At 44.2% G+C, this 26941-nt stretch overlaps 1 protein-coding gene across 10 annotated transcripts in view; it reads right to left on the bottom strand.

The window, feature by feature from the left end:
* Positions 1–26941, bottom strand: part of ARHGAP44 (Rho GTPase activating protein 44) — an 87834-nt gene that overhangs the window by 15902 nt on the left and 44991 nt on the right. For 8 of the 10 annotated variants that reach the window (XM_083487503.1, XM_083487504.1, XM_083487500.1 and 5 more), the window contains exons 2-16: positions 23319–23358; positions 20178–20282; positions 19796–19872; positions 18910–19021; positions 17218–17294; positions 12011–12128; positions 11392–11460; positions 11167–11248; positions 9916–10043; positions 9596–9707; positions 8708–8789; positions 6894–6974; positions 4617–4730; positions 3520–3611; positions 2037–2217 (exon numbers count right to left, since the gene is read on the bottom strand). In XM_083487503.1, coding sequence (XP_083343629.1) covers positions 2037–2217; positions 3520–3611; positions 4617–4730; positions 6894–6974; positions 8708–8789; positions 9596–9707; positions 9916–10043; positions 11167–11248; positions 11392–11460; positions 12011–12128; positions 17218–17294; positions 18910–19021; positions 19796–19872; positions 20178–20282; positions 23319–23358 — 1470 coding nt within the window. Of the gene's footprint in view, positions 1–2036; positions 2218–3519; positions 3612–4616; positions 4731–6893; positions 6975–8707; positions 8790–9595; positions 9708–9915; positions 10044–11166; positions 11249–11391; positions 11461–12010; positions 12129–17217; positions 17295–18909; positions 19022–19795; positions 19873–20177; positions 20283–23318; positions 23359–26941 lie in introns of those variants that run through there. The other 2 variants (XM_083487498.1, XM_083487502.1) reach the window with 2 other exon arrangements.

Here is a 26941-nt window from a genome sequence, read left to right as displayed (position 1 = left end):
AGGTGCCCCATGATATTCTTGTAAAGAAGCTGATAAAATGCGGTCTTGACTATGCTACCACTCAGTGGATTTGTAACTGGCTGACTGACCGAACCCAAAGGGTGCTCATCAATGGTTCCTCTTTATCCTGGAGAAGAGTGACTAGTGGGGTGCCACAGGGTTCTGTCTTGGGCCCGGTCTTATTCAACATCTTTATCAACGACTTGGATGATGGACTCAAGGGCATCCTGATCAAATTTGCAGATGACACCAAACTGGGAGGGGTGGCTAACACCCCAGAGGACAGGATCACACTTCAAAACGACCTTGACAGATTAGAGAACTGGGCCAAAACAAAAAAGATGAACTTTAACAGGGACAAATGTAAAGTATTGCACTTGGGCAAAAAAAATGAGAGGCACAAATGCAAGATGGGGGACACCTGGCTTGAGAGCAGTACATGTGAAAAGGATCTAGGAGTCTTGGTTGACCACAAACTTGACATGAGCCAACAGTGTGACGCGGCAGCTAAAAAAGCCAATGCAATTCTGGGCCTCATCAATAGGAGTATAGCATCTAGATCAAGGGAAGTAATAGTGCCACTGTATTCTGCTCTGGTCAGACCTCACCTGGAGTACTGTGTCCAGTTCTGGGCACCACAGTTCAAGAAGGACACTGACAAACTGGAATGTGTCCAGAGCAGGGCAACCAAAATGGTCAAAGGCCTGGAAACGATGCCTTATGAGGAACGGCTAAGGGAGCTGGGCATGTTTAGCCTGGAGAAGAGGAGGTGATATGATAGCCATGTTCAAATATATAAAAGGATGTCATATAGAGGAGGGAGAAAGGTTGTTTTCTGCTGCTCCAGAGAAGCGGACACGGAGCAATGGATCCAAACTACAAGAAAGAAGATTCCACCTAAACATTAGGAAGAACTTCCTGACAGTAAGAGCTGTTCGACAGTGGAATTTGCTGCCAAGGAGTGTGGTGGAGTCTCCTACTTTGGAGGTCTTTAAGCAGAGGCTTGACAAACATATGTCAGGAGTGCTCTGATGGTGTTTCCTGCTTGGCAGGGGGTTGGACTCGATGGCCCTTGTGGTCCATTCCAATTCTATGATTCTATGATTCTACTCCCTGGCTACCAAGAGCTATCAATGCCCTGGACTCCAGATCTACAGCTCTTCAGATCTACAGATGGTAGAGAAAGGAGCAGCACTGTAACTACTGCATGTGCTGAGGCCAATTGAGCAGGCAGAGTGCTGCTCCCCTGTGCTAACCTTAGCAAGGAACAGCTGCTAAGAAATATGCATGTGAAGCTAGAGTCAACAGGATCCAATAGGCATCTCAGTAGCTCAGCATCTTTCTTCACCCATGGCTGTATTGCTCCCTCTTCTGATCTCAGTACAGAAGTCCCCTTTAATGGGTAGCAGAAGCAAACGGTGCTATGGTGATATGTTGTCAATTGTGGAAGACAAGTCTCCCCCCCCTTTTTTTTTGCTCTCCGCCAGAGTAGTTCTGGATGGCAAAAACTACAAATGCCCCAGCATGCTGATCAGGCATACATGTGACCTATTATTTAGGCTCTTAGAAAATGACATCAAACATCCACCAACCAACTGATAACATGTTTTGAAACGTTCACTGCATCACTAGGAAATCAGTGTAAGACAAATTTCACTCTGGAAGTTATCAGGACCAGTTTTAGTACAGTGAGGTAGATCTCAGCTTCCCATCCCAGGGAACACCTATGCTGCTTGTTGGGTCAATGCACAGAGCCATACAGTTAGCTTGGGCCAGGCACATACCAGGTGAATAGACAGACAGGCCAGGTGCAACAGCCCCGCTTCCCTTTAAAGAGGCCACGGGCCAGGTGCCTGCAGATGGTGTGGCGTCAGGAGCGGGGTGGGATGTTAGTGGCAAGGCAGTGAAGTGTGTTTGCACGCCTAGAAAACATGGGCACTACTTCTACAGAGCAGCAGCGACTCCAGGCCAGCACAGCCCCTTCCCAGCTCCCCTCCCCTTACTCCTCCTGCAGCAAAATAAAAAGCACCCCCTACCCATCCTTCTTGTAGAACTCCAGCATCATGTTGTCTGTGGCCACGCTAAGTGGTCGCCGGGCCTGGTCAGGATGCTTGCGGTCGGCGTGGTCCATATCAGGAGACGGCATGGAATTGTAATTTGCGTTGTGGTTCACATGCACAGGGCTGCCATAGTTCCCGGTCAAGTTGAACTCAATGTCTAGTTAGGAGAGAGAAAAATGGCAAAGTAGTGCTTGTGGCTCCCACTTGAAGCCAGAGGGAGGACAGACAGAGGCTTGGCAAGGATAAGTGTAAATCAAATATATACACACACACCCTGGAGGCAGACGTTCCTGGTCACAGTTCAAGAAGGACACTGACAAACTGGAACGTGTCCAGAGGAGGGCAACCGAAATGGTCAAAGGCCTGGAAACAATGCCTTATGAGGAATGGCTAAGGGAGCTGGACATGTTTAGCCTGGAGAAGAGGAGGTTAAGGGGTGATATGATAGCCATGTTCAAATATATAAAAGGATGCCATATAGAGGAGGGAGAAAGGTTATTTTCTGCTGCTCCAGAGAAGCAGACACGGAGCAATGGATCCAAACTACAAGAAAGAAGATTCCACCTAAACATTAGGAAGAACTTCCTGACAGTAAGAGCTGTTCGACAGTGGAATTTGCTGCCAAGGAGTGTGGTGGAGTCTCCTCCTTTGGAGGTCTTTAAGCAGAGGCTTGACAACCATATGTCAGGAGTGCTCTGATGGTGTTTCCTGCTTGGCAGGGGGTTGGACTCGATGGCCCTTGTGGTCTCTTCCAACTCTATGATTCTATGATATACACACCTCTTGGTAGTTCTGCCGCCCTCATAGGTTTTGGTGGTGGCAGCCTAGAAAAGGACAATTCTCTGTGGCAGCCCCCTAAGTTGTGGAGTTCTCTCCCCACAGAGGTGCATCTGGACCCTTCACTATACAGCTTTCAGCAGATGCAGAAGATGCACCTGTTCACCTGGCCTTTTGAAACCGGAGACATGTGTTTTCAGCACCCACCCTATTCCTGTGGCTGTAATTTGTTTTAAACTGGATTTTAAATTATTGCGACCCACCCTGCTTGTGAAGGGTGAGCAACAACAACAACAACAACAAGTGTCATAAACGCTTCTAATGTGGTTGGGGAACCTAGCAGCCCCATATAGGATTTTCTAGGTAACAACTGTTCTCAATAGTACCACACAAAGCATAAACAGGGAAACCAAGGCCATGGAAAGATGCTTGTCTGGAACAGCAAATGATCAGAAGCACCGACCTTTGGTTTAGGAGGCACAGGCTGAGAGCTCTAGAACCCCTAGCCAAGACTATGGAGAATGTGAGCCCTCAGGGAAAGGAATAGCAAGAACCACAAATGATGCCTACAGGAGGTGATCTATCCAAGAAGGATAAAATCTGTGGCCTGGCTGTCACCAGTTCTGCCCTGCCCACTTTGCCTTAGGTCAGTTGGGCTCTAGCAAACAAAAGACAGCCCTACCTCCTGGAAAGAACCAATCTGCATGCTGGATGAGGGGCTCAATAATTGCAACAATCTGCAGGGAGACGGTCGCCATCATCTCGGTGATGTTTCTGAAACAAAAAGGTGGGAGAGAGAAAGGGACAGGTAAGGAGGGCAGTAAGACAGGTCCTTCCGAAGGGCAAAACAAAATGACAACTCACAGGGTTGGAAGGAACTAGAGCTGGCATCCCCAAACTTGGCCCTCTAGCTGTTTTGGGACTACAGTTTCCATCATCCCTGACCACTGGTCCTGTTAGCTAGGGATGATGGGAGTTGTAGTCCCAAAACAGCTGGAGGGCCAAGTTTGGGGATGCCTGGACTAGAGGATAAAGTCCAGCTCCTGGCTCTAAGGCAACATGTCTCCTGCAGATTCTTCTGTTTCCTCCCAAATACAGTTGCAAGGGGCTGGTCTCAGGAACCTGCCAAGGTTAGTCAGCTACGAAAGGTAGGATGCTGCTCTGGATACTTTACCAGACATTTTCAGAGGAATTGGGGCAGATTGGTTTCTATATTCTACATTTGTTCACCGGACACCCACTAGCACTAGAAGTGATGATTTGCATTGTGGTGATGTGTTTGTTAAACAAACTATGGGACTTGTATACATTAATGGTGGCAATGGGTGTGATCTATCCCATGCTGATGCTCAGTACCTACCCATTCTCTTCAACTGTGTTTGTGTTTCTGAAATGCAAATAATTGAGAAATACAGAGAAGAGTTCTAAGGATACATTCCTATGCACGCTGACACAGGTGTAAGCTCCACTGAACGCAATGGGACATCCTTGTGAGTAAGCATGCACAGGATTGTGCTGCAAGGGTGATTCCTCCACTCAGCAATCTGTCTATCCTTTTCTCATGCCTTACTGCAACTCATTTTCCACATTTTGCCCTCACTTCATCCCTGCTCTTCACCCTGAGAGAGACATCCAGATGTTGCAAACAGATCAAAGCATGAAAATTGAACAAGAGGTTTGCAAAATGAAGGTAAGAAAACCCAGCCCCAGGACCGGTATGTTCTTAGTTATATTATCTAGCATTTCAGAACTGCAGTGTTCTAGATGTCAGCCGCTTACCCTTCTGTCTGAGGCCAGAGAAGGTTAGGCCCCAGCACAATCGCTATGTTGCTTGGGGTCATTTTGTTTGCATCCTGGTACTCTGTTAAGTGTGCAAGGAATTTGATCAGGTACCTGCAATGGAAGGCAACAGTTAAAATGGAGTGATGGGTGCACATTCAGCAGCTACTGACTGGGTTATTAGACTATTGCTAACCAATAGACATGCACTAGTGGATACTTTCCCAGGGGTTCATACAAATAAATGGGCAAGTGCCATTATTTGCATTTTACAGGTACCAACCACCAGGGGGAGAAGCTCACATTGACTAGTATTGTAATGTACAAATCACTGGGTATCAGGCCGGCAATGTAAGATGCCTCAAACATCACTGTATATAAGCCAAGGAGAATGCACTGCTTGGCACAATAGTGACCACTTTCTCTCGATGGTTTATTGGTGACTGCTGCTGCTGCAGTCCTCCTCTAGCCCTTCTATGCAGTGCACATCTAACTTCCAGCAAGAAATATACTGACTTTGCCACTAAGGTTGGGAATCAAGCCCTCTTGGTACCCCTCCTGTAAGAAGAGAAAAACAGTATTGCAACACCGCCTGTAGATCTCTGCCTCTGAATTTCAAGAGGGGCAGGAGCGATTTACCCTGCCGCCCAACAAGTATCTTGGCGTTGCTGCCTGATATCCTCAAGCACCAGATGTGACTTACGTTAGCCCTAGCATCAGTGTACTTGTAGGCAATACCTCGATGTGGGAGCTACCCCTGAAGTTGGCCTGGAAGCTGCAGCTGGTGGCATGACATTGCGGCAGACAACCACTATCGTATTATGCCGCAGCTGAAAAACTGCTACTGGCCTTAAGTTCAAGGTGCTGATAATGGCGTACCCTGTACACAGGTTGGGACCAGGAAACCTAAAAGACCTTCTCACCCTTTATATACCCAATCAATCACTTCTCTCTGCAGGAGAATGCCTCTTGCAGATACTATCTCATCTGGAGGCCTGTTCTACACAGTATAGGAATCAGGCCTTTACCATGGTGCTGCCTACCTTTTGGAAGTACATATCAGACAGGCACCGTTGCTATTGTCTTTTTGGTGCCAATTTCCCCCAAGCCTTTTAAAAGGGATATTTTAAAAAATAATAATAATAATAAATCCTGGTCCATATCTGTATTAAATTTGAAGTTGTTTTTATAAATTAAATGGTTCCACATAAGTTTTTATTATGGATGCTTTTGTATTGTAGAATTTATTTGAGAAATGTCATAGGAAGCAATTCCTAAATGGAAAGGAATAAATGATAAATAAAAAATATTGCATGTATCTGCTCCTGTATAATCATTCTAGCAAAGCAGCATGCCAGATCTCCCTCCTGTCTCTTAGGGAGGATCCTTGTGAAACTGGTTTGGATGTTGAGGTAGGAAGCATCCCTTGCTACTTAGAAGGCAGTGAGCTGGAGGCAAAATTTTCCTCGAGGTGCATTGCAAAGAGTCAGGAGTGCCAAGCACTCTTGTGTCTCATTGACACAACCCTGTTTAAATGCAATGCCTGTCGCAGAGAGGCCTCCTGGTGGAATTAACGTGGCAACTTTAGACACTGCAAGCTTCCAAAGCCATTACAAGCTTCTCCCCAACACCCAAGTACAGGCAAAACGTCTTGCTGGCAGTGGGTGAGAACTAGCAAGTCCTTTACTGTGGTGCAGACAAGATCAAGTTTCAGCCCAGCCTGGCTCTTGAAATGAGAAGCACTGGTCCCTTTTTGCAAGGCAGGCCATGTGAGAGAAGAGAACACCTGGCACAAAATATGTGATAGGTGCTTGGAGCAATGGTTACCCACCCACATATATTTCTCTTCTCTTGCGTGCTGGGACTGAAGCTGCATCAGAAACTTTCCAGGCCAGGAAATGCAAAATATCATTAACATTAATCAACCTTCACCCCACCCACCCACCATTATTTTAAAGGTACAGTGGTACCTTGGTTCTAGAACTTAAAACCAAGGCGCAGCTTCTGATTGGCTGCACGAGCTTCCTGCAGTCAAGCTGAAGCAGCATCGGATGTTCGGCTTCCAAAAATTGTTCGCAAACTGGAACACTCCAGGTTTGTGGCATTCGGGAGCCAAAACATATGAGTGCCAAGGTGTTCGAGAACCAAGGTATGACTGTATAGCCTTTGGGTGGACCTTTTGGCCACACAGCAATTGCAAACTGTAAAACTAATGTCAGCAAGAGACAGACAGTGAAGAAGAAGTGAAGGTATATCCTTTGGCTGGCATACACCTGCCTTAGATTGTTGTAGCTGGGCTTGGGCAACTTCTCAAGGGCATTCCACAGGGCCTGCAGCCTCTTGTCTTGGTCCTGGATGCTGTGAAGCAAGAATGAGATGTCTGCGATTAATTCAGCAGTGGGATGATGGATAAAACATTTGGGGATTTTGTATCTCTGCACCTTCAGCCTCTCTTTCCTAAGCTTGCCTGAGCTGAGGCAGTGGAATAGAGACAAGTTGTGAACAGACGAGGCACCGAGGGAGCCGCCCCCTTGCCCTCCATTAATTTCGCACTTGAAACCTGTCACACTACAGACAGGACAGGACAGGACAGTCACTGCTGGGAAAGCTGCCAATGCGCTTCACATTTCACCTCTCTGGGAATGTGACTTCTGCTCCTTGTCATGTACTGGAAGCAACAGTTGCGGTGGGGCCTACTTGCACAATCACTTATCCTGAAGTGACAAGCCCCAGATCGCACTTCAGCATCAGATTTATGCAAATGTTTAAAGCAGACCTTTGAAAAGTGTAGCCACTTTAAATGCCTGGTAAGATCAGGGACAGTCTTGGGTCACTTTTCTTACATCAGGCGATGTGGGCTGGAATAACAGCTTCATTCCCAGTCTTATTAGGGAAGCTTTAGGCCAGACTATAGCTGCGGCAAATTTTGAGAAAAACCCTTTTCTTGCAGCAGAGATGCCATTTCTCAGTCTCAAGAGGGGGCAAGCTGAGGCAATTCATTTGAAGCAAAACCAATTACAGAAAATAGTAATTCGTTTGAATCTGTTGGAGTACTTGGGACACAACAACAAGCTCTTGAGAATTGGGTCCTGGATCCAAAGGAAATTAGTTAAATTTGAGTCCTGCTGAAACACTAATTGATTGATCACATCGTGACTTAGGTGCAACTAATGTTTTCTGGTCTTGGTGTGGGAAACAGAGGAATTCCTTGGAAAACTAAGGTGGGCAACCTTAGACATACAGCTTTGACATATGTCAGAGAATAATCTCCTTTCTATGCATAGTAGACATCTGTTGCTTGGGACTCATTCACATTTCACCAACGGGCCCTGAATTCGAATATATCTGCATACTGAACGAAGCCCTGAATGTGTGAGGGTGTGGCCCCAGAAAGTGACTAATAAATAAGTGAGAGAAACAAATAAATGATAATGACATACATGTCCATAGGTAGAGGCTCTTGGAGAAATAATTAGAATATGTTCAATTTTGGGGTGGGTGGGTGGGGATTGGAATTTCCCACGGTAAATTACACCAAGAGGGTTTGATCTGTCCCATGAAGTTCCTGGTTCTGCATGGCAAATATTGTGGGCTCCCAGACTTCGGAATTCCCTCCCTAGAGAAGCTAGACTGGCTCTCTCCTTGCTCTCCTTCTGCCAGCAGATGAAGACTTTTTGTTTCAACAGACTTTTGGGAACTGAACTAATTAAAGGGCTGGTGCCGTGCTGTTTTTATTGTAACCATTGGTAAGTTTTAAAACAGAGTCTATAAATGTACATAGCTGTGATTCTATCCATGTTTAATTATACTTTAATGACTGATTTTTCTGAGTTTTGAGCAGTTCTTGTTTTTATCTGTAAGCCACCTTGAGTCCCGTCAGGGAAAAAGGTATAAACAAACAATAATTTTGAGAGAAGCTGATAAGGTACAAGTTTCAGCCTGATTCTCTGCATGTTTACTTGGAAGCAATTTTCACCAAATTCAATAGGACTTATTTTGAAGGAAGCGTCCAGAATTTCAACCTTGTTTGATATTCTGTTTTTATACCAGAAGGTGAAGAAGCAGGGCTCAAGCAATGGTGAACAACTCACTTTGAGGCTTGGATCCATTCTTCATAGAGTTCAAATGTCATGAGCGGTTCTGGCAATTCCCGAAGATAGGACTTCAGTGCCCCTGTGCAAGAGACATAGAAACACAGAACATGCATTACCAAAGCAGAAAGCCTCATCCTAATTTGGAGGGAATTTTTTTCCTCATTGAACTTTCCTTGGTTTGGGGCAACAGCTGAAGTCGATGAACCAGCCCTTAACTGACAGGAGCAAAAATGCTGTACTATCTAATGCCGAGATCAATATTTCCCTTTCTGGACACAAGAACTAATATAGATGACCATCTGACAACATGGTAGAGTTTCCTACCACTTGGTCATTTGTATTAAAGTAAATGTGGCAGGAGGTTTTTTGCTACTCATCCCAACATATGATGTACGTATGCTCTTAAAATAAATAGCAAGGCTTCTCCACATGGCTAGATGACTCTCTGTATCTATATTAGTGCGAGGGGAGGGTGGACTGCCTTGTGCTGTAGGAGTTTCACAACTACAGCTGTGTTTTAAAGGGGGGACGACAATATTTTCTCTGCTTTTCAGATTTTGTTTCAAGTGCTATTTCTGTATTTGAAAAGAATTTAAAAACTGCAGTAATTATACACCTATAGCTTTAGATATAATATAGTTTTAAAAACTATTAATGTTAGCTTTGGTGTGTTTGAGGGTTTGTCTGGTGTGTATATGTTTGTGTGTGACTCATTGACTCAAGTTACAATTCTGTCTTTGGTTTGATAAGCATGCTTAGGGGGTTGTGTGCATAATTGATTAATTGTCTACGTTTGCCACTGAAAGCAACCTTCTTCCATTCGTTCAAGCTAATAGTATTCACTACAACACCAGTCTGGTATGCCAAGACAAGAGCAGCTCTTACCTGCAATGGCATGTGGGTCAGCTGAGTACTCCTGAACATCCACAACACAGCAGTCAAGAGCTGCCTTAAGCTTCTTTAGTTTAGAGGCTGAAGGGGCCACCCGGAATAGGCCCTGCAAACACAAGATGTGAAATAAAAGTGTGTGTGGTTGTGGGGTGGGGTGGGGTGAGACGATAATGACATGTCTGTCCAGCCTGCAAATCCCAAGGAAGGTAGTGTGGGCAACACAGCATTGGGGCTAGGGATGGGAATATGGGGGGGGGGGATGGTAAGCACTCCCAGGCCTTAGCATGAAGGGGCATCAGTTGCCCGATACAGACCTCCTCCTGCATGCCACACTCCAGGAGCATAGTGACACACGCCTCGATGGGGAAAGCAATCTCCCGGCCACTGACAGCTAGGTGCTCCTCCAGGGGCTTCCCAAAGGAGGGCTTTTCAATCCAAGCTTCTGTGGAAGGCAGTCCAAATAAGAAGCAATCACGATGTACCCACAACTCACCCTCTTGGTAACATGCAGTAGCTGGACTTCTACACACTCCTGGCTTGTTTGCAGAGCTGTCCCTAATGCCATGTGCCTCGAGACTGGAAGATCACCCTCTGTTTACATGTCTAAAGCTGTTTTCAGGCATCATCACCTTAACAGTGCCTTAAGAGGCAACTAGGGTACAGCGTGGACTTGCAGCTAACTTCGCTGCATGGGATTGTGCTCAACTCCTTTTGGCCCCTTGCCTGATTAAAGGGAGGAACCCGCAGAACCATGGGGGTACGTCAACACAGTTGAGAACCCAGACTTCCACTTTCCTCAGGGCCACTGCAATGTGGTCTACATGGGGCTGCCTTTGAAGATGGGGTGGAACCCACAGCTAGTGTGGAAGACAGACTCCAGAGCGATGAGGGGTATATCCAGCTGGTAAAAATCTAACACTGATTCTACACAGGCTGCACTGACTGCAAAGAAGCTACTGGGCACTATTCACGGTTTTGATGTTTACAAAAAACCTCAATGACTTAGGCCCCTCCTCTGCAGTCACAGCCGACCTATGGAACATCTTCTTCCAGGAGATTTGGTCAGTTTAAAGTATTGGCTAAGGTTTCAAATATATTTTGGTATAATATCCTAGGATCTCACTGGTGAAGAGTGGTTAGCAAACTGAACAAAACACACCCGGAAAAGAGCCTTAATGTGCATAACATCCTATAGTGCTAGCCTTGTTGATTCCTCATAGCTTTTGTGAGCTCAAGAGTAGGCCCAAATGAGTCCTTACATTTTGATTAGAGTAAGGTGCTGGCAACGATTCTAGGAATGATGTATATGGTGGCATTCTTATTTTTAGTATTCTGGCTGGCTGCAATCCACAGACCTACTTCCTTTTGTGACTGCTAAGCTGTCACACTGTCTCATCTACCACAAAGGCAACTGTTAGCAGGCCGGGGGCTCTGGATTGATGGGTAAAATCACCTTGACTTTTGATGCTTGGTATGGTAGTCACGTTGCCTCAGAGAGCAGCACTGCACGTCTCTCATGTAATATGTGACAAATGGTAATGTAAGAGACACTGCATCACACTTACCCTGCTGTGCTTTGATCTGAGGCAACACATTCTGCAAAAGTGCTAATGACTTCCTGTGGTACTCTGCTTGCACTTCTATTAACTGGGAGAAAGATGAAACAAGAGGCAGCTGGTAAGAAAACTCATGCCCTGGAAAGCATTATGGTTTTCCAAAGGGAGATGGGGAAGTTGAGGCGCATGAGTGCCCCACCCCCCTCATGAAAAGCCAAGTTTTCTGCTACTTACAGTCTGAAAATAGTTTGCATAGTCTATCTCTTTGGCCACAAAGTTGTACATGTCAGCTGAGAGCTGATCCTGCGGGAAGTACAGAAACGACAAGAGTTACACGGATGCAAAATGGCCAAGTCAAACTCACTGCAACAGCTGTAGTGCTGCAAAATGCATTTCCTTTCCAGAAATTCAGATAAAATATAAAACACCCCTATAGTAAGAATGTTAATTGGATCACAATTCACACATTCATCTACCACTTGCCCAAAGTTCTATTCATCAAACTAGGGCAAATGGCTGAAAATTGCAGTTTTAAATACTCTCCTCCCCAAGCGATAGTATTTGCTACTGCACCAACAATACTAGGCTTCAATGGGCTAAGAACAGTGGCTTTTGGAGCCATCACCTGAGTCACATTCCAGATAGTACAAATGATGCTTCACCAGGAATAGAAAGACAGAGAGAGATAAAGAAAGAAATGATAGATATAGATATAGATATAGATATAGATATAGATATAGATATAGATATAGATATAGATAGATGATAGATAGATGTAGATAGATATAGATATAGATATATAGATATAGAGATAGAGATAGATAGAAAGAAAGAAAGATAGATAGATAGATACCCTGCAAATCTCCACTCTGTTTGCTGCCTCCTCCATCTCTTCCCTGAGAGCATCCGCTTTGGCACCCGAAGGCTGCAAGTTGCTTGACAAACCTGAAGATTTGGCTGACTGCTGCCACCTGCCGGAGAAAGAAGTTAAATGACATTAGCAACAGATGAGGAGGACTCCTACTTGTAGGTGGGGCAGAACTTTTAGCAAGGGCAGTCACCAGTACAAGAGCCTGAAGGCACACCATCAGCTTGAAGGCACACAACCTTTCAATCCCGCCCTTTCCTCAGGTTGTCTTTAGACTCTCCCTCAATCACCATTTGTAAATTCACATATATATCCGCTAAACAACTGCTTCTCTTATCAGAAGAAGCAACAATAACAAACCCTTGGAAAGAATGACCTGGGAAACTCCAAAATGCAAGCAATACTCAAGGGATGCAATAATCTGTGGAGTAATTTGCCCTTAAGATGGAAACCTCCTAAATCCATTGAACACCATGAGGGAGCCTAAAAATCTGCTACTTGCATCCTTATCTTTACTGCCATCTGCCTGTGATAGAACTTAATAGGATACTGCTTTGTTGAAGAAGATAACATTTTAAAAAACATGCAGCAAAGTCCTGTGCTGAGGAGAGACAGAGATGTTCCACTGATTGACCTCACTGGCCAGCTCAGAATGGAGCTGCCTCTGTCAGACTAAGCCTGCCTCCGATCTGAGGATGATCAGGATGTCAGCTTAAATGATATCTGCCTAGTGGGCCATTCCTACAGCAATGAAACCACTGGAATGGTTCCAACTCCCCACTTTCTTCTAACCAAAATGTTACGTCCCAAGCTGTCTTATTCTCTAAACTACAGCCTGCCTAAATAAGAGGGTTTTGTTTTTTTAAACAGTTGTTAAATCAGTACAATAAAAGTGACTGCCCAAGATTTAAAAGTTATCCTCTCACGTTACCCTGAAGCAACTTCCATGCCACAAGAACTGGGCCTAAATAATTGTGCAGCTATTTCAATCTGTTCTAGTTCTAATTATATATAATATACATAATTAAATTTTCTGTTTTGCAATTTAAAGTACTCATTTTTACATCCTTAAGATGTCAATGACTTCCCTTCTTCTCTTTCCACGGTTCATTCTGCATATCACAAATCCCATCAAAACTTATTCACACTGTTGAATTTATCTTAATGCTGCCAGTGTTTTCAGCTGTACACAGTTATTTCCCATATATTCAATAAACGTTTTCCAGTCTTCTCTAAACGCATGTTCTTTTTGTTCTCTTACTCTATACATTAAGTCTGCAAGTTGCGCATATTCGGTGAACTTAATTTGCCATTCTTCTTTGTTTGGGACCTCGCTCGTTTTCCAAATAACCTTTTTTGACACCAGGTGTGCAGCTATAGATTTGGCCTGATGAAAAACTTAGGGCCCATCCTTGAAAGCCATGAATGAACATAAGTAGAGCCTGCTGGATCAGGCCAATGACCCATCTAGTTCTGCATCATGTTCTCACAGTTGCTGTGGGAAACCAGCAAACAGAGCATGAGCACAAGAGCGCTCTTCTCCCCTCTTGCGGTTTCCAGAAGCATTGCTACCTCCAACTGTGGCAGAAGAACACAGCCATCATGGCTGGTAGCCATCAGTAGGTTTCCCAGGTGAACTGGCAGACATCCCAAAATCCATGACATGGACGAGCAGCCTGTATTCAGCTGCAGCACATTCTGTCTCATGTAGGATTAAGGCAGATATCTGTGGCCAGCAGTGGGAAGATGTCCTCCACTTGAGATCAGGGAGGATTTTTTTCTTTAAATCCTCAGTTAACTCAATACTTCTAGTCGGAGTAACCAGCTGTTTATAACCAGTTTCAAATAAGAAGATTATTCCCAAAGATCAGCAAACCTAATTTGAAGGGAAAACAGAAGTGCCGTCTGGCTCCTCTCAAATCATTCCCCCTCCCACCTTTGAGGGCCAGACGCTGTCAGTTCTTGCAGTGCTGAAATGCTGACACAGACGTTAGGTGTTTAAGGGTGGACCACATCCATAATCTTAGTGGAATTAAAGTGAAAGGGTGAGTGCCATCCACATCAGGCTCTCCCAACTTTGGGAGAACACAAATCCCCCAGAAGCCGTTCATCTTTATCTCCAATGCATTTTCCTTTATGGCACAGAGAAAATAGTCACCTGTCACTATGGAATCTAGAACACTGCCTCTTCCTCCCTCTGACTTTCACATGTGTAAATTCGTTCCTTCTAATCTTGTTCCCTTTTGCTGCAGCACCCAAGAGGCTTCATCCCATGATCACACTATGACATAGGACCAGCTGAAAGTTCTTTTGCTGACTGCAGCAGCATCGCACTATCTCGTGGGCAAAAGGCAGTTCAGGATGCTCCCCTGGTTTCCTACCGATTTGTCTGAGAAGACCAAGAATCTTGTTGTATCTTAAAGTTGAGCTTATTTACTGAAACATGAACTTCTCTGTGGTGTAGTGGTTAAGAGCGGTGGACTCGTAATCTGGTGAACTGGGTTCGCTTCCCTGCTCCTCCACATGCAGCTGCTAGCAGGGTGACATTGGGCTAGTCACACTTCTCTGAAGTCTCTCAGCCTCACTCACCTCACAGAGTGTTTGTTGTGGGGGAGGAAGGGAAAGGAGAATGTTGGCCGCTTTGCGACTCCTCAGGGTAGTGATAAAGTGGGATATCAAATCCAAACTCTTCTTCTTCTTCTTCTTCTTCTTCTTCTTCTTCTTCTTCTTCTTCGGCAGATGCATGAAAGTGTATGTTCTTTTGGCGATGGGAGGAACAGAGCCAGTATGGTGTAGAGTGGTTAGACTAGGACCTGGAGACCAGGGTTTCAATTCCCTACTCACGAGATGATCTTAGGCCAGTCACAGTCTCTCAGCCTTACCTATCTCACAGGGTTGTTTTGAGGATAAAACAGGGAGGAGGTGGTGGCAAATCATAAAAAACACCTGCAGCTTCTTGAAGAGGTAGGACATAAATGTAGCAATCAAAACAAAACAAGCCTGGTGGTGGCTGTGGTGAGATTTTTTTCCACTTCACGGAAATACCAGTTCAATTGTCTGCAGACCTCATGAGTTGACCAGTTTTGTGGCAACATATCAATGGTACCTCCAGGGAATGAGATCAGCTTGCACAAGGCAAAAATAGCTTGCTTTCGAGGAGCACCGGGAAGGAAATAAACACAATTTACATTTTTTCCAGACATGATCAGAAATACCAGCTTGCTGTTTAGGCTGGCTTGGGGGCATAGTGATAGTGACACGATTTGGCTTTCAGATTATCTGTTTGCCCCAGTGAGGGAGAGTCTCAGCCACCTGCTTCACAGCTGAAGAGGCAGGAAAGAGAGCTCTTCCTTGGGCATGATCAGAGGCACAGTATGCCAGCTAATAAGACATGTTGTAGTAATCCCTTCTCTCTTTCACCAACAGCAGAGTCAGAGTAAATGCAGACTCCTCACTGAATGACACTGACAGAAATTTAATACTAGACCATTGTAGGAGACTGTAAATCCTCCTGCGCTGCCTTCTCTTTTGGATCCTCTGACAGAAAAAGATCTGGAGACATGGGAATTCTGTAGGACATTTTAGCTGGATCTGACAGACTGAGGAGTAAGGTAAAGGTAAAGGTACCCCTGCCCGTACGGGCCAGTCGTGTCCGACTCTAGGGTTGTGCGCCCATCTCACTTAAGAGGCTGGGGGCCAGTGCTGTCCGGAGACACTTCCGGGTCACGTGGCCAGTGTGACGAAGCTGCTCTGGCGAGCCAGCACCAGCGCAGCGCACGGAAACACCGTTTACCTTCCCACTATAAAGCGGTACCTATTTATCTACTTGCACTTAAGGGTGCTTTCGAACTGCTAGGTGGGCAGGAGCTGGGACCGAAAGACGGGAGCTCACCCCGCCGCAGGGATTCAAACCGCCAACCATGCGATCGGCAAGCCCTAGGCACTGAGGTTTTACCCACAGCGCCACCCGCATCCCCAGACTGAGGAGTACACAGGATCAAACAACTGGGGGAATTTCCAAAGCCCTCACTGACTCCATCTATGTCTGTGGAAAGAGCTGAAAGTATCTCAGAATGCTCTCACCCCATCTTCCAGGGAGCCTTCTTTTACCAAAGGGGAAACAGAAACATGGCCTATTCTCGTAGAAGAAGAGAAGAAGGAGGAGGAGAAGGAGGAGTTTGGACTTGATATCCTGCCTTTCACTCCCCTTAAGGAGTCTCAAAGCAGTCAAAAATCTCCTTTCCCTTCCTCCCCCACAACAAACACACTCTGTGAGGTGAGTGAGGCTGAGAGACTTCAGAGAAGTGTGACAATCCCAAGGTCGCCCAGCAGCTGCATGGGAAGGAGCGGGGAAGCGAATCCGGTTCACCAGATTACGAGTCCACCACTCTTAACCACTACACCACACTGGCGTAGTGTTGCTGTTGAGCAGGCAAGACTGAGGGCAGCGCAAGAAGCCTGATGGGCAAATAGCAACAAATGACAAGATATGTCATTCTAGCAGTAAATCCATCAGGGACAGATTTTTAAAATTCTGTTTTCACTGGTAGTTCAAAGGCTAATAGTAGCAGCTTCCCCTGTATGAGCCTATTCAATCCCTTCTCTATGTGACCCTTCCAAAAGAAGTTTAGAGGGTGGAAACAAGAAAATGGGCCTTTCTGGAGGTAGCCCCCATTTGTGGAATGCTCTCCCCAAGTAAATTTGCCAGGCATCAACGTCAGCCATATTTTCAGTGCCAGGCAGATGTTCTTATTCTCCCAGGTGTTTGGGCATTAATTTGTGCTCTGATAACGGTGCCTGTTTTTATTTTATCTTGGTGTTTGTCTTGTTGCTGGGTGGGAAATAGTATTTTGATGATTTTGTAATTGATTGCTGGAGAATGAACTTTTTAGTGCTTATTTAAACAATTCCTTTGAAACATATTGCATTTTTATGGTTTAAAGTTGCTTCGAGAGACCTTCATTCATAGAAAGCAACACATAAATTGAATGAACAAAACTAGGGCATTTATCTGTGATTTGCTGCTTAACCCACTGGAACTTGATATGGCTTTTTATTATTGTTATGTGCATTAAACGGTAGTATTTATAATTTTTTTTAAAAAAATGCATGAATTTTTAACATGAAGAAACATGAAGCAAGGGACATGGTACTTTAAGGATGGGCAGACAAAAAGCTAACATGCCTCTTACCTTGTCCTTGACGAATCCATGTCCAGAACTAATTTCGCTAAGTGTTTCCTCTGTTTTTGGATATTGGGGATTTCTACCTAAAATAAATGATAGTAACATGGGTATTTTCTGCAGAGAACTCCAATAAACATCCCTGTCACTGAATCCAAGCAAGGTCAAAGTGAATTCTCAGGATTTTGCATCTGATTCGGAGCCTAGAGTCAACACCAGCAGCTGGGGGCATATACCACTGTTGGACAGTTCCCAGATGACAAGAAGCCACATACTGCCCCCTGAACAACTTGCCGTCAATGCTCTCTGGCTGGTGTTAAAAGCAGAAAATTGGAAAAGAAACAGGCAGCAGTGCTTGGCAGCTATCTCAATCTAGATCTGAAAAATACTTTTAGCCCATCCACTTTAAAGAAATATGACAGGAGGAAAGGGAAAAAACGAAGGTGATGACTGTGGCGTCCCTATCCTAGAGAACACCTAATTAGCCAGTGGTGCATGTATCTACTATCTCCTCAGCTCCAAAACGCCTGATTTGAAAGTAGACCCACAAGAACAAGGAGCACTTCTGGAACACACTCAACCTCTCTTAAAAATAGTCTAGCTTCCTTTCTGCAAAGTGAGTATTTCCTTGTTTGGTTTTGTGCATGTGAACTTGTAACAGCAAAATAAGAACACACACACCCCTCCTCTGACAATATAGGGAGCAGCAAAATACAAACAGAAAGGCTGACAACATGGAGCAACTTAAAATGGCTACCATGTTTTGGTGTAAAATACCAGGATTCAAGGGCCACACTGTGAGGAGAAAGTTCACAATGATTTTTTAAAGGAAATCCCTTCAGTTAATTCAAAGTAGGCTGGGATACATTTACCTAGAGAGAGCAGCATTCAAAATCTGACATGATTTTTAAATATTCCTTGCAACACACACACACACACACACACACACACACACACACACACACAACACACTTTAAAACCTGAAGAAAATTTTGTTCTTGGCTCCCAGAGTTGCCTCTCTTTTACTCTTGCCTTACTTCCTGGCCCTGCATAACCCTGTTCCTGCTTCACAACCCCTCCCAGCCTTGCTGCTTAATGAACCCAGAGCTTGAGTTTTTCTCACAGAGCCAAACTCAAGTCTTTCTACCTGCCCATGAGCTTTACTAGCTGCCCAGTCTTTTCACCTAACGGGAACTTGTTGAGCCGGCACTGCCCTGCTCCCTGCCTGCACCCAACTTCCAATGGGCCAAATACCAGAAGTCCTTCATTGCAGATGTGTTTCTTATCCTTCTCGAATCTTCTTCAGAATTGCCCCCTTGATTCAGAGGCCTTTCTTGTTAGAGCAGAGGTAAGGGAACTTGCTGGGCTTGAACTCCCATAATCCCTGATCACTGGGCAAGCTGGCAGGGGCTGAAGGGAGTTAAAAGTGCATAATGTCTGGTGTGCCACAAGTCCCCCCCTACTTTCGAGGTTATACCACTTATACCAGGCATAGGCAAACTCCGGCCCTCCAGATGTTTGTGACTACAATTCCCATCATCCCTGACCACCGGTCCTGTTAGCTAGGGATGATGGGAATTGTAGTCCCAAACATCTGGAGGGCCGGAGTTTGCCTATGCCTGACTTATACCAACACATCAGAACAACCCAAAACAGTGCTCATTGCAGCTATTAACTACCACCGCTTGTGTTTTTTCTCACCTCAGCCAATACAAAGAGAGGCTCAATCACATCCCGCTCAACTTCTAGCTCAAAGTGGATGAGCTCTTGAGAAAGCTTGTCCTCTGCTTCCCCACATAACTTCAGCATCTTCCTGCAGGGCATGAAAACAGATAATCACACTGAAGTGGTACGGCAAGCAACAGAGATGGAAAGGCGAACAAGAGAGACAGACAGAGAGAGGTGCAGAGATGGTCGTGGGCCTGAGACAGATGATGTGTGGCAGACAGAGGATCTGAAGCACTAATCACACAGGCTCTGTAAGGCAGCAGGCCAAGAGGCTTCTATATCACCTGAGGCACAAAATGGTTCTGTGTCATTCCACTAACATGCTTTGGTTTATTTGTAATAAAACAGGCTGGTGTGAAATGACAACTTATTGCTGCATCCTGCGAAGGTGCTATGGCAGAGGCAACACCTAGTATCTTTTTATTGTCTTTCGTATTGATTTATGCTATAAACCGCCTTGCTATTTTACATGAAACAGTGTCTCTAAATGTTTAAAGCACATGAAATAAGACTGAGGAGACCCAACCTGAAAAAGGTTGGTTGGAAAAGGGGGTGGCAATTGAAAAGTAGCAAGAAGCTATTAAAATTGGTTCAGGCAAAAGGATTTTTCATTACAACGCTAGACTTGCGATCCTTTTATTTTTAATGCATTTTACAGTTCTTGTTTGTGAGCTGCCTTAAATGTTTTATAAAGGAAAGGGCAGGGTATAAATATTTTAAATAAATCCACCAACATGTTTCCTACTGAAATGGCCTTTCAGCTGGGGAACATTATTGTGACTGGAACAGATTAAAAAGAGAGAGAGAGAGAGTTGTATGTTGCCCAATAGGTGGGTATTTTGAATGGGAAGAATCTTACCCAAGCAAGGAGTCGTCCCCTAGAATAGCAGAACCTTCCATCAAGCATTGGGCTAGCGATGTCAAAGGCAATTTCTTCTGCAACAAAAGCAACTGCTGTATAAATTTAGGGTTTGTTTTTAAATCCATCACATCACAGTTTGAGTCCACTTCATTCCCAGAAAATGACACTATTTCCAAACAATATTATTTGTTTATAACCCCCCCCCCACGAACCCGTTTTACTAACTCTTATGCTCACATACAATTTACACACAGGAGGGGAGGAAAGCTAGCTATGTTGTCTTCTCAGCTTGATTCCCTCCCTCCTGCCTCTTCTCCATGTGAAACACGTAGAGACATGAACCCAGCTCTGTTGTCTGGTGGGTGCTGGAATCTCTCACCGAGCGCTTATCAGAATCCGATCCCTGCTGACCCTGAAGACACGCTGTCAGTTTCTTGTGTGTGCTGTGGGAGACCTGCTTCACCAACTCCAAACGCTTCTCCACCTGGGGAGGAACACAACCAGAAGGCATCACATCAGAGGTGCTCGTCCTCATCTCTCAGCTATCTGGACATAGAGAGAGAAACAATTCAGTTCACATAGGCCCTGCCCTCTGGGTCCCCTTAAAGCGTCCACTTGCATACTCCATTCATCAGCAGCCAATTTTAACACGCCGGACTATATGACAATTAAGGAACAAATGCCACAATAAATAGTTGATTAACATCATCAGACTTCACAATTTATTTATTTCCTGGCTCTTTTCTTAGCCACCCAACAACTATCATTTTCAGGGTGAAGTACACAAGTATTTAAAGAAAATTAAGATAATGCAATTCAAAAACACCAAGATAACCATCATGGCAAACACAAGGCAAAAAGCTAAAAGTTTATACCAAGCAGGAGGTACTACAGACCTTAAAAGTCTCCAGAAAGTAAAACAGACACATTAAAAGACCACATAACAGAGGGTTTAATAAAATCTGTGAGAATGAAAAGTTAGTTGCCTGATGCCACAAGGCAGGCATTATCTAAATGTGAGGTTATTGCTGAGGAGGACCTGTTTCCTGTTGCTACTACACAATATTCCAACTAGCAGAAAAACCTGGTGAAAAGCCCACATTGATGACCACAGGGCACGTTTAGGTGCATATGGGAAGAGATGGTTATTCAGTCACTGTGGCCCCAAGTCATGAAAGAACTCAAATGTCAAAGTGAGCACTCTGAATCAGGCTCCGAAATGAAGTTACAAGGAAGGGTACTCTGAGTTGGATAGGATTTCACTAGAGTTTAAAATAAAAAGTTACAAGAAACATAAAATAAAAAACCAGGCCCATAAGCTGTGATAGCAGAGATGCCAGGCAATCTGGAAACTACATCCCAGGCAAAAGGATCTCCAAGAAATATAGTTTTCCAAAATGCTCGAGGGGCACTTTTGAGTGTCTGAGTATTCTAGGAAACTATACTTCCCAGTTTTCCTTGATTATTTGAGCATCCTCAGAAATGCAGGAAATGGCACTCAAGATGCCAGCAAAATCTGAACTTTGGCATCCTCAGTCACTTCCTATGTTACTTCAGCATTCAGGAATGATGCACTTAGTACAATGTTTGGTTTGTACCATCTTTGGCTTACCAACCCTAAACACCACTCTCTAGCTATGGAAGTGAATTAGTAATCCAAAAATAAGTGTGTTTACCCATTCTAATCCCATTATGGTAATTTACAGACAAACCACTGCGGTTAAAAGTTTGAGAGAGGAGAAACAACTGTTTTAGCGTTGATTTTAATTTAATATCCTGAAACAAAAGCTGGAACTTAAGTAGAATAAAATGTTGTGATTCCTATTTTAGGAATGAATGGAGATATGGTGGATAAGTAACTGTGTCTGTATTAAGAAAGGAAGCAATGTAATGAGATGCTAAAAGGACAACTGCAAAATAAAGGCTTGGAATTATGGAGGCAACCCGAAAGTGAATGTTCAAATGAAGAATGTAGCTAGCTACCTGAAGCCACTGTTGAAATACCTCCTGTAATTGACTGGCTTCTAGAGACTAGTCAGTTTTGGAAAATGGCATAATTATCTGGCTGATTTCATAAGGGGAGATGCCATATCTTCTGAAAATAGGCATGGACAGCTCATCTGGCATGCACTCTAGCAAAAATAGTAGTGGGACCCCTTTAGGTCTCCCAGGATTGATTTGGGGGCCTGGAAAGAGAAGATGTCAGAGACTGCTACTGAGACTTTAAAATAAAATAAAATAAACTGGCAGATGCTCACATCCAGGAACTGGGAGCTGGCTCTTTGGTTCTCACTTGCTCACTGGAGACATTGCATACAGCTCAACAGTCCAAGTCAAAGATACTAAATAAAAATGTAGAATCCCTTTGAAATGTGAAAGGGACTGTGGTACTAGGTTTTCATGTTTAGGTTCTCAAGTTTCACATTTCAAAGAGATTCTGCATTTTTATTTAGTAACTTAGACTTGGATTGTTGAGCTGTTGTTGAGCTGTTTGCAATGTCTCCAGTGATCAATTGTGAGCCAACTTTTAGTGCAAAATATCCTTGACTTCAGTGAAAAGTTATATTTAGAAGTTGCCCCAAACTTTCCTTATTAAAAATGAAGAGTGACTAGAGACTACCTGCCCTGTAAAAAGTCATCGACCACCTGTTTGAAAGCTAGTCACAAAAGGCAACTGTTGTTGTTGTTTTTTGGGGGGGAGAGGTTAGTTTTTATTTTATTATTTTCTTGTTTTACAAAAGTGTTTGCAATGTCTCTCTCGTATTCCCCCCCCATGTAACATTTTTACAAATCAGTTTCATTTGTTGAGACTTTGGGAAGAAAAGGGGGAAAGAGGTGGAGAGGGGGAAAGATGGGTGGGGGTGGGGTCGGGCGACGGTATTACTATTTTACTTACTATATGTAGGGTTTGGTGTCAGCGTTGCTTGTGCAGGTTCTTTGCTGTTCACTCCAAAACGCCCACCCACCCCACTCACACACGAAAACAAAGTTCAACACAGCCAATCACAAATGAACAACCACACCCTAGGCCAACCCCAACCTCTCTCACCACCAAAGGAACACAAATGAACAAAAGGCAACTGTTCTGCTGATGAGGCACGTATTATATTTGGTACCCTCTCTACATATATATGCTACTATAGAATTCTGAAAGAGATCACCCCCCCCCATTCATGCTATTTTCTAAGTCAATATGGAAGTGCTACAGCTTGAGGCTTCTCTGAAACTGGATCTACTTGGTCCTTGGTGTAAGCAAGAGAAATTTTTTGACCTTCAGAGGCTGCCAGTGAGACTGCATTCCACAATCCTCCAATGTTCATTGTGGAGACTTGATGGATAGATTTCTCATACATCCAATTTTGTTATTACCAACTTCATGTTAAGCATGCTGATTTCATTTCCTATTAGAGGATAGCCCCTGCTAAACCAGCCTCTTCAAAGTTTAGTTTTGTATTTTGCGCATGGAGTAGTGTACAATATCAAATGATTGCAGAAGATGTCAGAAAGGTAAACACTGTACCTGCAAGAGATCTTCATTCAGGACTTCTGTTTTTTCAGCCCTAAAGAGAGAGAGAAAAGAAGGAAAATGTAATTCAAGACAGAGAAACCTTTGTGGGGGGGAAATGAGTTTTATCTTTGAGTTGGTTCTCTGTTTATTAAAGGTTTCATTAATGTTCTTATTTGACGGGATGTGGTTTTAAAAAAATTTATTCTACTTTGTCATAAATGGAATTGCATTTTTTATCTGTTATTGTGTAAGCTGCCTTGAGTGAATTTTAGACATAATGGTGTACTATAACCACTTAATCTTTGTTAGTGAAAACAGCATGCCTGACTACATGAGCCTTGAGTCTGATCTAGCAAGGCACTTCCTGCATTCTGGAGTCATATTCCTCACCCACCAAATTAAAATTAAAACACCCCACCCTCCCAAATTCCTAAACCATTGTTCATAATTAATACATTCTACCTTCACCACCAGGTCATTTGAATATCCCCTTTCAGCACTTTCTCCAGTACTACAGTATCCTTTTCAAAACAGGTGACCATAATGTTAAATATGGCTGCATTATAGATCCATGAAACTTGCTTTAAAAGGGGGGGGGACTAATGAGTTCCTAACACAGAAATGACCCTTTTCAATATAATAGTACACTGATCGAACGTTTGTACTCCTTTGCCTTATGTATAATGCATTCCTCAAATGTAAATAAAACTGCCATGTGGCAAACCACAGCTAAGTGTGGCTTTTTGTTGTACTTGTACATAAATCAGCCTAGCATCCCTGACTCGGGCATATACCTCAAGCCGTTCCCTTAACAAAGCGCTAAAACCAACATCATCCTTGTGCTACCCAATCTAAATCATAACCTTTTCAACCCATTATCCGTCAGGATGGTTTTAGCTAATATCTAATTTATAGCTAGGTAAAGGTACCCCTGAACGTTCGGTCCTGTCGCGGATGACTCTGGGGTTGTGCACTCATCTCGCTTTGCAGGCCAAGGGAGCCGGCGTTTGTCCGCAGACAGCTTCCAGGTCATGTGGCCAGCATGACTAAGCCGCTTCTGGCGAACCAGAGCAGCGCACGGAAACGCCGTTTACCTTCCTGCGGGAGCAGTACCTATTTATCTACTTGCACTTTGACATGCTTTCGAACTGCTAGGTTGGCAGGAGATGGACCGAGCAATGGGAGCTCACCCTGCCGCGGGGATTTGAACCACCAACCATCCGATCGGCAAGCCCTAGGCTCTGTGGTTTAGACCACAGCGCCATCCGCGTCCCTTAAATTTATAGCTACTCCCACCTTTTCTTTTCCCTTCCTTTGGTATCTACATAATAGTTGAACCTTCATCTCTTTTTAGTAACCACCCACTCTGCTTTCTTCCCTCTTCATCTTTTTTTGTCTCTAGACCACGTATACCCATCGTACTTTCCTCCCGAACAGATCTCTCTCCTTTAGCTTTACAGCAGTTTGATCTTCATAGCGAAACCATAAAATCTAAAGGCTTCAAAACTCATATTTCACTGCAGATCCTTTACCCATCTGAAAGCTTTCTAAACACCTTATGTCAGTTCTGTCTCTAACAGCTGTGATGTGTAGGCTCCCTTTCTTCAAATAGAAGTGCTATATATTGATGTTTGCCAAATTCACATCTATTAGATGAACTTTCTACCCCTGTCCTCCTCCCACTGCCTCAACCAATTGGTTACATTAGCCACTATTACCCCAGGATAAGAGCCAATTAATAGTACTTCAAAAAAAGATGTATGATTCTGATACATCACATAGCAAAGGATTGCTCTATTTACTGTACTTTTCTGTGTATAAGACGAGGTTTTTTAAAAATTAAAATAGGACGTTTAAAATTTGGGGTTGTATTATACACGGATAATACATAGGGGGGACGTGGGATTGGTTGCTTCCATGAGCAGGAGATTGTCAGCGCTATCGGGCATGTTATTGGTGGCTGTGGCAATGGCTATTTGTGATTGTGTGTCTCTGCGTCAATTGGGCGAGCGATGATTGGTGTCTGCCGGTGAGGGGACAGACAATCGGTGTGACGTGTGTGAGTGGCAGCGTAGGACAGTCAGGTGAGCGATTTTCAACAATCCCCCCTAAAAAAAGCTCAACAACTCTGGGCAATCTCCCCCCATTTTCTTAATTTGGAGTCCCCCCAAATAGGGGGTGTCTTATACACAGGGGCGTGTTATACACAGAAAAGTACGGTACTTGGCAGGGGTTGGGGGGCAGAGTGCAGAGATTTAATGAATCAGAAAATTTCTAGACCTCTGAATTTCATCAACAAGGCATGCTTCTGCAGAAATTCAGAGGGCGAAATGAGGAGACTGTAAACCAAATACATTGTACTCAAGGTAAAGCGAGGTGACGGAACGTGAAAGTTCCATGAAGCATTTTATCTGCGATGGCTCATTCATATATGCAAGCCAAGATTTGAGGTTGCAGTCATCAAGCAACAAATGTGTGTGCGAATCAAGACAGAGCCCAGGTAGCCTTTGTTAAGAGTTTTCCCAGCATCACCCCAAGTCACACAACAGAAATCCTTCTCCACCGGAAAACACACACACACACACACACACACACAAAACACACACGTTAGCACGTTACTCTAGATCAGTGATGGCCAAACTTGGCACTCCAGCTGTTTGGGGACTACAACTCCCATCACCCCAAGCTAACAGGACCAGTGGTCAGGGATGATAGGAATTGTAGTCCCAAGTCTGGTTATCACTGCTCTAGAGTCTAGGCTGTGCTTCAATCTCAGTTCCTTCTGCATAGCTTCCTATTGGAAACTGTGGCTAGAAAGCTTGCCAGCAGACACAGAGTCCGTCATGCATCCCTAACAAGAACACTTATATAAAAAGAGAAACTTGATCACGTTAAATGCTGAGCGCCCGCAGCCTTGCAGCTAATAAGGCAGCCGCATGAACCCAGAACTGTTCATGCTTTGCTTCCTTGTGACTTCGTGCTTAACAAGCCAACACAATTAGCATTCACAGTGATGCCCATGCAGATGGGGACCATGTTTGCGGAATGACAGCATCACCACATAGTAATGTATCTCAAAAAGGTTGCATCAGCACCGGCTGTTCAGAGATAGGGTGGGCTGCCTAAGCAGGGAGAACAGAGGAAGGGGTTGCAGTTCACGTAACGCACATGCACACATCTCTCTGACTGGACTTCACTGATTACAATCGCCGCTGCCAACCATATATGCATTTGTGTGAGCATGTGCATGTACACGCACACACAGACAATAACATTTCACATATCAGATGCAGCGGAATGTAGTCTGTGAAATATCATGCCATAATAAATGGGTTAGTCTTTAAGGTGTCACAAGGATCTGTTGTTTTTGCTCCCCCACACTAATGTGAATGTCTCCCATCCCACAACTGAAACTAGTGAAAGAGTTACCAGTATGAAATGAAGGTGCTAATAAGGTCATGTGGAACATATAGCTGACACTGTGCCAAGCAGTAAAATTTGTTTGTGAAATTGATCTGCAATGCAATACAGTTAGCAAGATAAATGACTCTCCCAGAAGGTAACAGTGTAAGCATGGCATCTTCCCTCCTCCAGATAATCTATCTTGACACACCCAGGTCTTTCATGCTGATACT

Source organism: Podarcis liolepis (genome assembly GCF_965112155.1).
Source record: "Podarcis liolepis genome assembly, chromosome: 2".
NCBI classification, from domain to species: domain Eukaryota; kingdom Metazoa; phylum Chordata; class Lepidosauria; order Squamata; family Lacertidae; genus Podarcis; species Podarcis liolepis.
The sequence above is the reverse complement of the archived record's forward strand: the minus strand, read 5'-3'. Positions and strand labels throughout refer to the sequence as shown.